The sequence below is a fragment of the Solanum stenotomum genome, chromosome 10 (genome assembly GCF_019186545.1).
Source record: "Solanum stenotomum isolate F172 chromosome 10, ASM1918654v1, whole genome shotgun sequence".
Taxonomy (NCBI): Eukaryota; Viridiplantae; Streptophyta; class Magnoliopsida; order Solanales; family Solanaceae; genus Solanum; species Solanum stenotomum.
Window position 1 is genome coordinate 54449390 of NC_064291.1, and position 16125 is coordinate 54465514.

The 16125-nt window shown below is 34.2% G+C and overlaps 2 protein-coding genes across 2 annotated transcripts in view; both read left to right on the plus strand.

The window, feature by feature from the left end:
• Nucleotides 1-814, plus strand: part of LOC125843188 (subtilisin-like protease 4) — a 3563-nt gene extending 2749 nt beyond the window's left edge. Inside the window, exon 2 of the mRNA XM_049522403.1 lies at nt 695-814. Within this exon, the coding sequence (XP_049378360.1) occupies nt 695-814 (120 nt within the window). The remainder of the gene's footprint in view (nt 1-694) is intronic.
• An 11872-nt stretch (nt 815-12686) lies between these two features.
• On the plus strand, nt 12687-15092 carry LOC125842700 (subtilisin-like protease). The gene has a single exon (XM_049522031.1). It carries the CDS (start codon nt 12705-12707, stop codon nt 14940-14942), a length of 2238 nt encoding a protein of 745 aa, XP_049377988.1. The 5' UTR covers nt 12687-12704; the 3' UTR covers nt 14943-15092.
• The last annotated feature ends 1033 nt before the right edge of the window (nt 15093-16125 follow it).

Here is a 16125-nt window from a genome sequence, read left to right on the forward strand (position 1 = left end):
GGGTGGGAGTGAGTGAAAATAAAAATTTGAAATTTGAAAATATTTTTTAAAAACAAACTTTTAATTTTTTTTTGGGGGGGTGGGGGGGAGTGTGGGGCTGGTGGTTGGGGGTGGTCGAGGGTGGGGTGGGTGAAATAAAATTTTGAAACTGGAAATATTTTCTAAAAACAAACTTTAATTTATTTTTTTGGGGGTGGGGGTGGGGGTGGTAGGGGGCTGGAGGGAGGGCGTGGGTCGGGGAGTGGGTGGTATAAAAAAATTGAAGTTGAAAAATATTTTTTAAAAATAAGCTTTAAATTTACTTTTTCAACCAAAAAAAATAATTGATTTTTTCAACAAAAAAGTTGTAATTTGAAATTGGTGGAAAGTTTTGGAAAATGTTTTCCTTAATTTTTGAAGGGAGGTCATTTTCCTTGAATTTAAGGAAAATGAGTTGATTTGGAAAATATTTTCCAAAATATTTAACTCAACCAAACATGAGAAAATTGTAAAACATTTTCCGAAAAATATTTTCCTTCATACCAAACACACCCAAAGTCTTAGTCGTTGGTGACTTCAAAAAGTAATTATGACATTAATGCTAAACTTATTAATAAGACAAGAAAAATAATAGATATTTCCTATTAATTTCCTGGAAAAAATGTTACGTTGTAATTAATTCAAATAAACTTCTTTTATTTTTTTTAACATGTAGTGGCCAGTTGAAAAATCTATAGCCAGCCTATACGTGTCAAAAGACCAAGTCCAAATTCTACAATTGAAGGGGACCAATGTATATCATCCATGGTACATGTTTGTCTTGCAAAGAAATTAAATTAACCAACTTTAGTTTTGTTATAAATTTCACAAAAAAACAAAAATTATGGAAAGCATGGTTGCTATTTGTGTGTGGCCAGTTATGTATTGATGGCATTATTATAATTAGAAATGAATTTTGCCCTACCTAAACCCTTACAACAAGTTAATAGAGTAAGGATTGTTCAAATCCGTATCACGAGATATTTTCATTCTTAATTAGCCCCTTTCTGCACGTCCAGTGAAATGGAATGAATCAAGAATTAGGACGAATATGACTCTAATATAATAAGAAATGAATTTGCCCTACCTAAGCCCTTACAACTAGTCAATAGAGTAAGTGAGGGTCCCTTCAAACATGCATCATAAGCAACCCCAAAGTATGAATGTTTAGCATACAGAGTTTTAATGTGATCAAATCCCATCAGCTTAGAAGTAAGAGTCGAAACAAGCACGTACCTTCGGGACAATGCATCAGCCACCACGTTGTCCTTACCTTGTTTGTATGAAATCACATAAGGAAATGTCTCAATGAACTCCACCCACTTGGCATGGCGTTTACTTAGCTTGGCTTTTCAAGTACCTCAATGACTCATGGTCAGTCTTTATCACAAACTCACGCGGCCATAAGTAATGTTGCCAAGTAGCCAAAGCCCTTACCAAGGCATACAATTCACGATCATAAGTAGAATAATTCAATGTAGCTCCACTCAACTTCTCACTAAAATATGCAATAGGCTTAGAATCTTGCATTAGAACAACCCCTATGTCGTTTCCACTAGCATCACATTCAACTTCAAAAGATTTAGAAAAATCAAGTAATTGTAACAAAGGAGTAGAACACAACTTATCTTTCAAGACATTAAATGCATGTTCTTGTTCTTTTCCCCAATTAAATACCTTCTCCTTTTTAATGACTTCCGTTAATGGTGCAGCAATTGTACTAAAATCCTTCACAAATCTCCTATAAAAACTAGCAAGTCCATGAAAACTCCTCACTTCAGTTACACTCTTAGGAATAGGCCACTCTTTTATTGCTATAATTTTATCTTCATCAACTTCAATACCATTCGAGCTAACAACAAAACCAAGAAAGACTACTTTATCAACACAAAACGTTCACTTGGCTAGGTTAGCATACAATTGTTGCTCCCTAAGCACATAAAAAACTAACCTCAAATGTTCCAAATGTTCTTCAAGAGATGTAGAAAAGATCAGAATATCATCAAAATATACCACCACGAACTTGCCATGAAAATCTTTAAAGATATGGTTCATTAGCCTCATGAAAGTACTAGGTGCATTAGTTAAACCAAACGGCATTACCAACCACTCATACAATCCATACTTAGTTTTGAAAGACGTTTTCCACTCATCTCCAAGATTCATTTGAATTTGGTGGTATCCACTTTTTAAGTCAATTTTTGAAAATATTTTAGAGCCAGACAATTGGTCAAGCATATCATCTAGGCGGGGGATAGGATGTCGATACTTTACCGTTATTTTGTTGATGGCATGACAATCCACACACATCCTCCAAGTTCCATCTTTTTTTGGTACCAAGAGCACAGGGACAGAACATGGGCTCATGCTTTCTCTCACAAACCCCTTTTCAAGCAATTCCTCTACTTGCCTTTGTAGTTCTCTTGTTTCATCTGGGTTGCTTCTATAAGCGGGCCTATTCAAAAGTTGAGATCCAGGACAAAATCAATTTGATGTTCTATTCCTCTCAAAGGAGGTAATCCCTTGGGGATATCTGGAGGAAATACATCGTCAAAATCCTGCAAAAGAGTTGATACAACACTAGGCAAAGAAGGAGTTAAATCGTTAGTATTAATCATAACTTCCCTATAAGTGAGAAGAACAATGGGCAGCCCTCTCTTTTTGCAAGTAAACACTCTTTGGCTTTTGCATGACTCGTTATTTTTTCACCCTTAGCCTCTTTCCTCTCACCAATTCTCTTTTTTTTTTATCACTCATTCCCACCTTTTCTTTTTCCTTATTGTTGCTCTCCCTCATCTCATGCCTTACTTGAATTTTTTCCTCTCTCTCAATTTTTTGACTCTTTTTTTTAATCCCTCCCCATGTTTTCCCATTGTGTCTTTTAGTCGTTGTTAGTCTTCATACACTTGAGAAGGAGTTAATGGTGAAAGAATATACTTTTTTCCCTTATGTTCAAGAGAGTACTTATTCCTCCTCCCATCATGGGAAGCATATTTGTCATATTGCCAGGGTCGGCCCAACAAAATATGACAAACTTGCATTAGCACAACATCACAAAGAACTTCATCAGAATACTCTCCAATAGAAAAGGAAATAATGCATTGTTTACTCACCTTAAGCTCCCCACATTCATTCAACCATTGAAGCTTGTAATTGGCCTTACGTTTCATGCATGGAATCCCCAATTTCTCCACTGCATATGTACTCACCACATTAGCACAACTAACATTATCAATGATCATAGAGCAAATTCTACCCTTTATCCCACATCGTGTATGAAAAATATTTTTCCTTTGTGCCTCATCAAGCTCTCCCATATTAATATTCATAAGACGCCTAACTACCCCCAAAATTGTCCCTCATTATGAGGAGCCACATCTCTCTCATCCTCACTTCTAACACCCTCTTCTTCTTCTTCTTTCCCCTCACTTTTTTCGATCTCATATTCCCCATTATCCTTAATTAAGACAACTCTTCTATTTGGACATTCAAACGCCTTATGTTCTCTCCCTTGACACTTGTGACATTGTATAGCACTAGAAGGGGTAGAAGGAGTAGAAATTTTTGTGTTAAAAGTCTTACCTCTATCTTTGGCCTTCCATTTACCTGCCCACTGTCATCTTGTGATTTAGGCATAGATTTCTCCTCATGTGTGGGCCATAGCTTCCTTGTAGTTGTAATAGATCGATTCTTCCGCGAACTAGCTTGTTGCTTCCTTTTATTTTGTTTTTCTAGTTTTACAGCCAACTCAACCAATTCATCTAAATTCACATATTTGCAATTCTACTACATCAACTATTTCTCCATTTAAACCATTAAGAAATCTTGCCATAGTGGCTTCCTCGTCCTTACTACAATTAGCTTGGATCATAGCCATATCCATAACCTTGAAATAATCATCCACAGACATAGAACCTTGCTTCAGAGTTTGAAGGCGTTTTTGCAGATCTTTTTGGAAGTGTGATGGGACAAAACATTTTCTCATAACCCTCTTCATCCCGTCCCATGTCGCAATGGGTAGTTCTCCATTGTCTATTCTACCTCTGCAAAATTTCTTCCACCAACTAGCAGCATAATCAGAAAATTCAACCACAACAAATTTAACCTTCTTACCTTCAAAATAGTTATGACAATCAAAGATGGCCTCCACTTTCCTCTCCCAATCAAGATACTAGTCTGGATCTCTAGTCCTCTTGAAAGTAGGAATCTTCCTCTTAATGCTACTAAGATTGTCATCCTCAACCCTAACTCGTGGTGCCCTCCTTTTGTTTCTCTGTTGGTAAGCTTCTTCAAATTCGTCTTCATAATCACCAAATTGATCCTCAGTTTACGGGACTTGAGGAGCTCGGAAAGCTTGTCTCCTAACTTGAGGGATTGGGTTTTGATGGATTCTCCTCAAATCTGTCATGTTCACTGGATTGTATAACCTTTGTGCAATCTCTAACGCATCAAGTCGGACAGTAATCATTTGGAGCACCTTCATTAATTTGTTGTTTTGAGTCCCAGTTTCATCATCCTTTCCTGTTAGAGACATCTCAAAAAAAAAAAAAACAATTATCTCTCAATTTGGCTTTTCTTTTCTCTCTATTGATCTGACCCTCTCTTGCCTTTTTCCACTCAAATTACAACCTTTGGTTGGTTCCTTTAAAATTTATATATAAACCCTACTAGTAACAATCCTTTTAGAAGTAAGATGTAGAAAGAATTTTTTTATTATTTTTTTTATCAATTCCAGATAAATTAGGATTGACGAGACAAGAAAAAAACCACTTTGTGAAACAAAGTTCTTTCCCCTCTTCTTGATTTTCCTTTTTGAAGAAAAAAATTCAAGAATAAAAACAAATAAGGAGTTTCTTGAAATAAGTGATTGTATTTTCTTCCTTTATATATATATATATATATATATATATACATAATTTTTGTTTTTTTGTTTTTGCTGAACTTCTAAGCAACTAGAAAAGGATTTTTTTTTTTTGAAACTTCCAAGATTATCAAGAATGGAACCTTGATAGAACCGCTCTGATACCACTTGATAAGAATCGGATTACCAGAATAAACAAGAAAATAATGCGGAAGCGAAATTATAAAAATTAAAGACAGAAAGTGCAAGATAGGTGAAATTCAAGAATAAATCCCCAATTTCAAAATAAAGTGCTAAGAACCCTAATTGATCTTAGTATTCAAAATTAGCGGATTAAGACTAATTATGATACTAATAGAGTCAATTCAAGAACTTAGATCAAAAGTGATTTAGATCCCTATTACGAAGAAACTAGAGACAATAGTTAGTATAAGACTAATTACCGTCTTTAATTTACGAATAAGAACCAAAGATATCAAGTTAAAGAACTAATCTCACCTCTTAAGAATCATTCTTGTAAGGTTGTAAGATAAATTCCAAGTAGCCACACACAAAGGTGTAAAGAAAAGAACTCTCAATTAATAATAATGTTGTCTGTCAAAATAATAAAATAAAACCCCTATATATAGGGAAAACCTATCCCAAATAGAATGGGATTTAAATCCTACTTTTATGAAAACTTTTAAACTAGGAAACTTTAAACTAGGAAAACTTTAAACTAGGAACTTTTAAAATAAAGGTTTTTTTTAAACTAGGAAACTTTGACTTCAACCATTCAACTTTTGGGCTCCTTTGTTGGGCTTTGTGTGGCCCAATCTTCTTCCATTTGGGCTTGGAGTTGAACCATAAAATATGTGTAGCACCTACTCCATTCTCCTCCACAATTCTTGGACTCGTTCTTGGGCTTTTCTTCCATGATAAGTATCTTCTTGATTTCCCATTGAAGCCCAACAACCTTAGCTTGTAACTCCTTATCTTGAGACCTTGATGGTCTTCCTAGGGCTTCTATAGCCTCAACCGTGTCCATGGAGCTATCAGTAAGGATTGTTCAAATCCACATAAAGAGATATTCTCATTCTTAACTAAACCCTTTCTGCATGCCTAATGAAATTAAATGAATCAAGAATTAGAATGGATTTGACTCTAATATCATGATAAGAAGATGAACTTATCTTAGTCCTAACTCAGCCTCAAAATAGCACATGAAGAGACAGTGCCCAAGATCATAAAAGAAGGGCTTCTAACTGTACATCCGACAAAAAAAATTCCAACTAAAATGGTCGTATGTATATGCAATGTATTAATATTGTATAAAGGCCTAACCCATCAATGGCCCACTAATGTTGACACCAATTTTTCCCTTAGATACCTTAACTAAGCTTTGTTCATTTTAGACACCTCATGTCATGCCTCGTTGTGTCATTTTGACACTTTTTACTGACATGGCATAGTGAGTGTAATACACTCAATATCAGCGTGTGAAAGGCTCATTTAATATTTTTATTTTATTTTTTATCATTTTTTTCCTTATTTTTCGGTCACCATCTCTCAAAACTTGAACTCCTTCCATGGAGAAATAGTTTTTGATGATGCTACAGACAAATAAAACGAATTTCAACATGAAGGGATTTCACAAAAAAATAAATTTCAACACATTAGAAAGGCTACGATTCATGTTTTCGCAAAGAAGAAAGGCAATGGAAAATCTTGAAAAAGACGATGGGTGGGGTGGGAGAGGGGTGGAGAAGACGATGTGGGTGGGGAAGGGGTTGGGGTTAGGGTGGGCAGAGGTGGAGAATACGCTGAGTGGGTGGGGCAGAGAAGATGACTTGGTGGGGTTGGGTTATTTTTTTTTAATTTTTTGTGTAAAAAATTCCACATGTTATTTAGTTTTTGGCTACTTCTTCATTCTACTAAAATATCATTATTTAAAAATTATTTTTAATATATATGCCACATGTTTTTATTTAATTTGCCACTTTGACACGTCATCAACGAGTGTGTTACACACACCTTAAATATTTGACTGATTGTTAAAAAAAATGCTAAAATGACACAATGCAGTATGATATGAGGTGTCTAAAATGAACAAAGCTTAGTTAAGGTGTCTAAGTGAAAATTGGTGCCAACTTTAGGGGCACCGATGGGTTAGACCTTGTATAAATAATGTATAATTATGTATATATGATCTATAACTATGTATCATATATGTATATACATCCATATGCTCTGTTTGTGTAATATTTATGCTTTGTATTTGTTCATCTTCCACAACAATGTGTTTTCTTGAATCTCCACCAACTCAAATCTTCTCTAAACATTGACTCAATACTTTACAAACGCAAATAATTTTATACGTATCGTGCCGCAAAATAAAGGAAAAACAAACAAAAAAAAGACAATTACACAATAATCGATTGAATTCATTGTTTACTTTCCTTTTTTGATATACATAGATTATGTATTGATTATACACTTATTATTCATGAATTAAATTCATATATTATATATCCGTCCACTAATTTTAATTTAAGTCCTTGGATGGATGTCTATTAAGTTGATTTAGCAATATATTTTTCAAGCAGCCCATGTTGGTCCTTTGTGCCCCCACAAGGAATCAAGTGGACTGAAAATCAAGTGCCAATTTTTCTAGGAATTGCTGCAGTAATTACGCGGTTCAAAGGAATATAAATATATAAATATGGATTTCCACATATAAAAACACAGCACCACACACTTAAATTTGGGAAATTTGTTGCCACCTATATAATAAAGTATCCTTTGATCCAGAATCTTGACAGTGACTTCAAAAATAAAGTTTTAGTCTTTGGTGACTTCAAAAAGTAATTGTGACATTAATGCTAAACTTATTAATAAGACAAGAAAAATAATAGACATTTCCTATGAATTTTCTGGAAAAAACGTTACGTTGTAATTAATTCGAATGAACTTCTTTTATTTTTTAACATATAGTGGCCAATCGAGAAATCTATAGCCAACTATACATGTCAAAAGACCAAGTCCAAATTCTACAATTGAAGGGGACCAATGTATATCATCCATGGTACATGTTTGTCTTGCAAAGAAATTAAACTAACCAACTTTAGTTTTGTTATAATTTTCACAAAAAAACAAAGAATTATGGAAAGCATTGTTGTATTTGTGTGGCCAATTATGTATTGGTGTCATTATTATAATAAGAAATGAATTTGCCCTACCTAAACCCTTACAACTAGTTAATAAAGTAAGGATTGTTCAAATCCATGTAAAGAGATATTCTCATTCTTAATTAGCCCCTTTCGGCATGTCCAGTGAAATGGAATGAATCAAGAATTAGGAGGAATATGACTATAATATAATAACAAATGAATTTGCCCTACCTAAACCCTTACAAATAGTTAATAGAGTAAGGATTGTTCAAATTCATATAAAGAGATTCTCATTCTTAATACTTGGCCTCAAAATAGCTCATGAGGAGGAGGGGCTTCTTATGTAAATGTACATCTGACAAAAATGTTATCTCATGTATTTAGGTTAGCAAAAACTTAAACAAAAAAAGATGAAATAGACAGAAAATAAATAATCCGAGTTCATAGAACCCACTGTGTTTCCTTAAGAAATTTAATGCCCTCAAGTATTCGAGATTGTAGATTAATTCCTCCCAAGATAAAACGGATTAACTATTAGAGAAATAGTAGTTCCTCAAACTTCAATAATTTCAGCGAGCTCAGAACATCAACGAGTGAACACACAGACTCAGTCAATCGACAATTTGATTTGTAAGAAAATGCATGCAAAGAGAAAAAATTTCAGTGTTTGAAAAATGAGAAAAACCTCTCAAATTATAGCCAATTGCAGCAAGGAATGCGTTTGTTCGAACAATGGTGTGAACATATTTGTTGAAACATTTCTTTCCAAAACGTTGTGCCTTTTGGAAAAAATAATGTCTATTCGAAAGGAACAAGTCCCTTTAGAACGACTTTACCGTTACACATGAATTTTTCAAATAATTATGTTGCGCGAAATTAATTAACATTCTGAATTAATTTTTAAGAGAATATAGGAAATTAATTAATGAGATTGATTAAATAAATTTTGCCTAAAAATATTATCAATCAAATCATTTGCCAAAGCCAAAGGCAAAGCCGAGCGAGCGACGACATCACGAGGAGACACCTTCTTCTTAACCTTTTAAGATCTAAAGCAAGTGTTTCCTGATATAAGGACAATATTTTTCCTTTCTTCTACCAATATGGAAGAAATGACTTTCCATCATTTGAAATGACTTTCCATCATTTGAAATGACTTTTCATTTTTCCTCCAAATTGGTTTCCCCACATTTTCCAATTTCTCATTCATTCTTATTTCCCATTCACACATTGCTAAAACCCAAAAAAAAAGAAAAAAAAATTCCAACTAAAATGGTTGTGGTATATATATGTAATATATCAGTATTGTATAAATTATGTATAATTATGTATATATGATGTATAAATATGTATCATAGATGTGTGTGTATGTATATATATATATATATATATATAGTATTTATACATTGCATTCGTTCATCTTCCTCAACAATGTGTTTTCTTGAATCTCAACCAATTCAAATGTTCTCTAGACATTCCAAATGGTTTTGTTGTTGCCTAGCTCTTATTGAATTGTATATATTTTGCAAATAAAAAAAAATGATTATGATATAGGGACTCAACACTTTACGATAGCGAGGAATTTCAGAGACACATTTATACTATACTAAGGTCTTATTACCCCCGAACTTATTTTATAAATAATTTTCTACCCCTTTTCGGCCTACGTGGCAATATCTTCTAGGCCCAGCGCATGTTGACAATTTTTTCAAGCTATCTAGTTGATAGTGCCACGTAGGCTAAAAAAGGGTAGAAAATTATTTATAAAATAAGTTTAGGGAGGGGGAGAGGGGGTAATAGGACCTTAGTATAGTATAAATGTGTCTTTGAGATTTCGGGCATAGGTTGGAGGTACTTATGCATTTTCCCATTAGAATATGCCAATTTGGCGAGTAATTATTATGATAATAATAGTTTAAAGGCTTAAGTCATCGGCAACCCCTTAAAGTTGTCCTCATAATTCACTTAGACACCTCAACTAAGATTTGTACCTATTGAACACCTAAATTCTTCAAAATATGTGTCTATAAAGCACAAAATGTTGATGTGGCAAAATAAGTGTATATCACTGCTACTTAGCACGTGAAGAGAGTGTAATTTTATTTTTTGATAAATTGGTACCTATTTTTTAACAGTGGACATGCATTAACTAAATAATTTAAAAAATAATATTAGTTCCACATTAATCTCTTCATAACAACCCCACCCCACCCCCACACCCATACCAATGCACCAGTGGTCATCTTCTTCCCCCCACCATTCTAAAGATCTTAAATTCTTAGCCTTTTGTTTCGTTCTTTTTTTTTTCTTCATTTTTTGTAAAAAAATTCTATATCTGCTAATTTAATATGCGAGAAGAAATTTTTTTTGAACATTGGAGTTAAAAATTGATCGATATTCGTCCATCTCTATTTCGATCACTCCGATTGAACAAACATCACCACTCATTAAACTTATTAAAGATGATATTAAAAAATTCAACATACTTTCGATTTCACTTCGTCGCGAATTTCAAAATAATTTAATGACGTCCATTTATTTTCACAAAAATCTCTAAATAAATAGAGAATAACGGATGATAGGAGAATGAATTTGAGCCGGGGATTTTTATTTTTGTTATGTTGGTTATCAATGGAGAAATTGATGGCGGCTGGCAGGGTTCACAGGGTAGAAGGAAAAGAAAGGTCAAAGGGTTAGGTGGGGGTGGGGGGAGATTTTCTTTTTTAATCTTTTTGTGATTAATAAATAAAGGTTGGAAAGTATTTTTCATTTTTTAAAATTGAAAAATTATATTTTATTGCTAAACTGGGCCCATGTGCCATGTGTCGTAATTTTATTTGTCATTGTTTTAAGACAATGCGCGTGAATTACACGGAGAACATTTTTTTAAAAAGTTTTCGTTTTATGTTCAATAGATACATATTCCTTAATATTAAAGTGTCTAATTGGTAATAATCCTAGTTGAGGTGTCTAAGTGGATTATGCGGATAACTTTAAGGGGCCGCTGATGACTTAAGCCTAGTTTAAAAGTTCAAATGATACATGAAGTAAGAATTAAGTGTAATTTGTTCTAAATACACTGTACTTAAATGGATTGACATGTATCTGACTATCTCACTCGCCTCTCTCCTATTTTACCCGCCACTCTCCTCTCTCGCTCGACTCTCTCCATGTATCTGGTATACATGTATTTAGTGTGATTCTCATAATGTATATGGGGATGATTCACATATATCTGGGGATCTTAGTCACCTCTCTCCTTCTTTCGCTCGCGTTTCTCACTATTTTTATGTATTTGGTAGCAAAAAAACATGTATATAGATAAGTGTATCTGACCTAAAATTTGGTAAGAAAGTATTAATTAGTGAAACAATATATAATTACTTCAAACAATAAAGAGAATTAGCAAATATGATAGAACTATTTATCTAATTATATAGTCTTCCGTTTTATTTCTCGGATGGTTCTTTCTTTAAAACGTACCAACTTTTACCTTGGTCCACTTTGATTGAATAAGTCATTTTCCTAATGTTTTTATCATATTGAAGTGCATGAATGAGCCTTTTCTCAATCGTAAATGACATAGATATGCCAAACTTTTAACAGATATCATATATAAGCCTTTTCTTAAAGCTCGACAACATATATGAGCCTTTTCCCTTTTAGGAAAGAAAATAAATTATTTTTAACGGATGTCATATATGAGCCATTTCTTAAAGGCATAATACATATATTGGACCTTAAACTTGGCTTCAAATTTTAACTTTGACCTCCAACTTTCAAAGTGCACAAATAGACACTTTAACTATCCAACCTTTTAATAAATAAACACGCGTGTCTTACCTGGCAAAACGCGTGACGTGCACGCATTTTGCGCGAGTGAGAAGTAATTTTTAGGCACACAACAGTGAAAAAAATGCTGAAATGACAACTCTACCCTTAATTAATTTTTATTTATTTTTTAGTTCTAAAATTGACATGTAAAGTGTTTAATTAGTTGGCAGCCATTGAGTGGCTCACTAATACACGTGGCAGCGATTGCATTTCACGCTCTTGGCTCCAAAAATCGCGTGTTTATTTATTAAAAGGTTGGATAGTTAAAGTGCTTGTTTGTGCACTATGAAAGTTGGAGGTCAAAGTTAAAATTTGAAGCCAAGTTTAAGGTCAAATATATGTATTATCCCTTTCTTAAAGCTCGATGACATATTTGAATCTTTTCCTTTTTAGGGAAGAAAAGAAATTAAAGAAGACTAGTACTCTAATATATTATATATCCATCTACTAATTTTAGTTTAAGTCATTGGATGGATGTCTATTTAGATTAATTCTTCGAAGAAGGATCCAAAATAGCTGCATGTTTTTGAAAATAACTACACTTAAACAACAAGCAGATCGAACACTAGCAACTTTTTTATTACAAATTGATTATTTAGCAGTTAAATATAATATAGTGGATGTCTTTAAGAAAATAAAACTATAGAATATAGTTCAATTTAGCTAGTCTCATTCACACTACTAACCTTTATTTTCTTATCCACATGGTCTTTTTTCCACAATAATTTTTCTAGAAATTGAATAGGTCAATAACAAAACACTATAAATAGAGAGTAGCTTCAAAGCAGAGAAATTCATCAAATACACTTCTAAAAACATCATCAGTTATTGTATTAGCAGCCATGGGATTCTTGAAAATCTTTCTTGTTTTCATCTTTTGTTCTTTCCCATGGCCTACTATTCAGAATGATCTCGAGACTTATATAGTCAATGTTGAATCCCCTGAAAGTGTAATTTCTACTCAATCATCGATAACAGATTTAGACAACTATTATCTTTCTTTTTTGCCTAAAACTACAACAGTCAGCTCAAGTGGAAATGAAGAGCCTGCTAGCATGATCTATTCATATCACAATGTGATGAAAGGATTTTCAGCAAGATTAACTGCAGCACAAGTGAAGGAAATGGAGAAGAAACATGGCTTTGTCTCTGCTCAGAAACAGAGGATTTTCACCTTGCATACTACTCATACTCCAAGCTTTCTTGGTTTGCAACAGAACATGGGCTTGTGGAAGGATTCAAACTATGGGAAAGGCGTGATCATCGGAGTTATAGACACTGGAATTTATCCTGACCATCCTTCGTTTAGCGACGTTGGGATGCCTCCTCCACCTGCTAAGTGGAAAGGAGTTTGTGAGTCCAATTTCAAAACCAAGTGTAACAACAAGCTCATTGGAGCGAGGTCTTACCAACTTGCCAATGGTTCCTTCATAGATGATAATGGACATGGTACACACACAGCGGGCACAGCTGCGGGAGCCTTTGCGAATGGTGCTAATGTATTTGGGAATGCTAATGGCACTGCTGTTGGTGTTGCCCCTCTTGCCCACCTAGCCATATATAAGGTTTGCAATTCTAATGGCAAGTGTTCTGACAGTGATATTTTAGCTGCCATAGATTCAGCTATAGATGATGGAGTAGATATTCTTTCAATATCCCTGGGTGGATCTCCGAGCCCTTTCTATGATGACAATATTGCTCTCGGGGCGTACAGTGCAACAGAAAGAGGTGTTCTTGTAAGTTGTGCTGCAGGCAATGATGGTCCTTCTGCTGCCTCGGTAGGAAATGCAGCCCCGTGGATCCTTACAGTAGGTGCCAGCACAGTTGATAGAAAGATAAAAGCTACTGTTAAACTTGGAAATAGAGAGAAATACGAAGGAGAATCTGCTTTTCGTCCAAAGTTTTCAAACTCAACATTCTTCACTCTATTTGATGCTGCAAAAAATGCAAGCGAAACTCCTTATTGCAAACAAGGGTCACTCACTGACCCTGCTATAAGAGGAAAGATAGTATTATGTCTACAAGATGATGTCGTTTCCAATATTGATAAAGGACAAGCTGTGAAGGATGCTGGAGGTGTTGGCATGATTATCATCAACCAGCCAAGTTATGGTGCCACTAAATCAGCTGATGCTCATGTTCTTCCAGCAATGGATGTTTCAGCTGCAGATGGAAAAAAAATCCTTTCTTATATGAACTCAACATCGAACCCTGTCGCTACAATCACATTCCAAGGAACAGTAATTGGAGATAAAAATGCTCCCATAGTAGCTGCATTTTCTTCTCGCGGACCAAGTGAAGCTAGTCCTGGCATCTTGAAACCTGACATAATCGGTCCTGGTGTTAATATCCTTGCTGCTTGGCCTATCTCTGTGGATGACAACAGAAACACCAAATCCAGATTCAATATTATATCAGGCACCTCAATGTCTTGCCCTCACCTTAGTGGCGTAGCAGCTCTGCTAAAAAGCACACATCCTGATTGGTCTCCTGCTGCTATTAAGTCTGCAATCATGACAACCGCTGACACGTTAAACCTTGCCAATAGTCCAATACTAGACGAAAGGCTCCTTTCTGCTGACATCTATGCAACCGGTGCAGGACATGTTAATCCATCTAGGGCAAATGATCCAGGACTAGTTTATGATACACCATTCGAGGACTATGCACCTTATTTTTGTGGTTTGAACTACACAAATCCACAGGTAGGTAAACTGTTAAAATGCAAGGTGAATTGCTCAGATGTTGAAAGTATCCCTGAAGCACAATTAAACTATCCTTCATTTTCCATATCCGGACTTGGATCAACTCCTCAGACGTACACCAGAACTGTGACCAACGTTGGTGACGCCAAATCATCTTACAAGGTGAGGATAGCTTCACCAAAAGGCGTTGTCGTGAAAGTTAAGCCCTCCCAACTAAATTTCTCAATGCTGAACCAGAAGTTAACATACCAAGTGACATTTTCCAAGACAACCAACAGCTCAAAGCCTGGGGTTGTTGAGGGATTCTTGAAGTGGAATTCTAACAGGCACTCTGTGAGAAGTCCAATTGCAGTTGTGTTTGCATTGGCTACATAAGTGCAGAAAGTAGTCATACATTTGATTATAGTGAATGCTGTTTGTTTTCACTATATACTTATGTTACTTTTTCATTTTTTTACCACTATTTTGATTTTCACTGGTCTTTAATTAAACTTATCATTATGAAATATTGTTTCAATGTTTGTTCACAGCAATATAAAAGCATTGGTTTTCCTTCCATCATTTCTTCTACTTTTTATATATTTCTTTCTTTTCTTATTTCAGAAAAAGAGAGTTAAAAAACGCCGTCCAATTATAAGAGTTGAGAAAACTGACAGTATTTTTAAGAGAAATTCAGTAACTCAATTATCTAACTGGGCAGCTAATTGGAGTTGGAAGTCAATGACGATTAAACACAATTTTTTTTTCCTTTGATTGCATTACTTTTCAACAAAGTGTGACCATGTGAGAATTTCATTTATTATTCAAATCTGGAAAAACCTATATAATAAGGCACCCTTTAATCATGACTTAAAATCTTAATCGTGACATCTTCCAATGGGCAAATTGTTTGAGGCACTTCTTTGTTACCGAGTTAGATATTATGCTAGTTATACCTCTGTTCTTTTTTCTCTTAGCTGCTATAAGTAAAATATGGCAAGCCATGATTCTTTCTACAGTAACAAGTGGTGAATTTCCGGAACAGAATGGGGAATTACAGGGACGATGTTCTGCAGATGATTTAGCAGAAGAAGATTAACAAATTACTATTTATATATTATGTTCACATGTTTCATAGAAGATACAGAATAAGTATATAGAGAAAAATCAAATAATTTGTCTGCCTGATTCAATTTGGTGGGAAAAAAATAAATTAAAAGTAATAAAAATAAAGAAAAGAATGTAATAAATAACTAATAAAAAAATTGAATATTTCAAAATTAAAGAGAATATTTTTAAAAATATTATTGTATTTTTGTATATGAAAAGAGATAGTCCATGAAGTTTTAAGCTATAGTAATACATAACTCATAATCTCATTGAATATTTCAAAATTCAAGAGAACACGTACAAAAGTATTATTGTCTTTTGGTATCTAAAAAGAGATAGTCCGTGAAGTTTTAAGCTATAGTAATTTTAAAAATAATTTTGAAGTGTCTACATCTTGATCATCCTATATTAAAGAGGTCAGGTGTAAGGTCTCTTTCTCATGCTTCGTAATTTAATAGTTTACTCTTAA

Coding starts and splice junctions, on each gene's coding strand:
- LOC125842700 (XM_049522031.1), top strand. CDS start 12,705: ATGGGATTCTTGAAAATCTTTCTTGTTTTCATCTTTTGTTCTTTCCCA.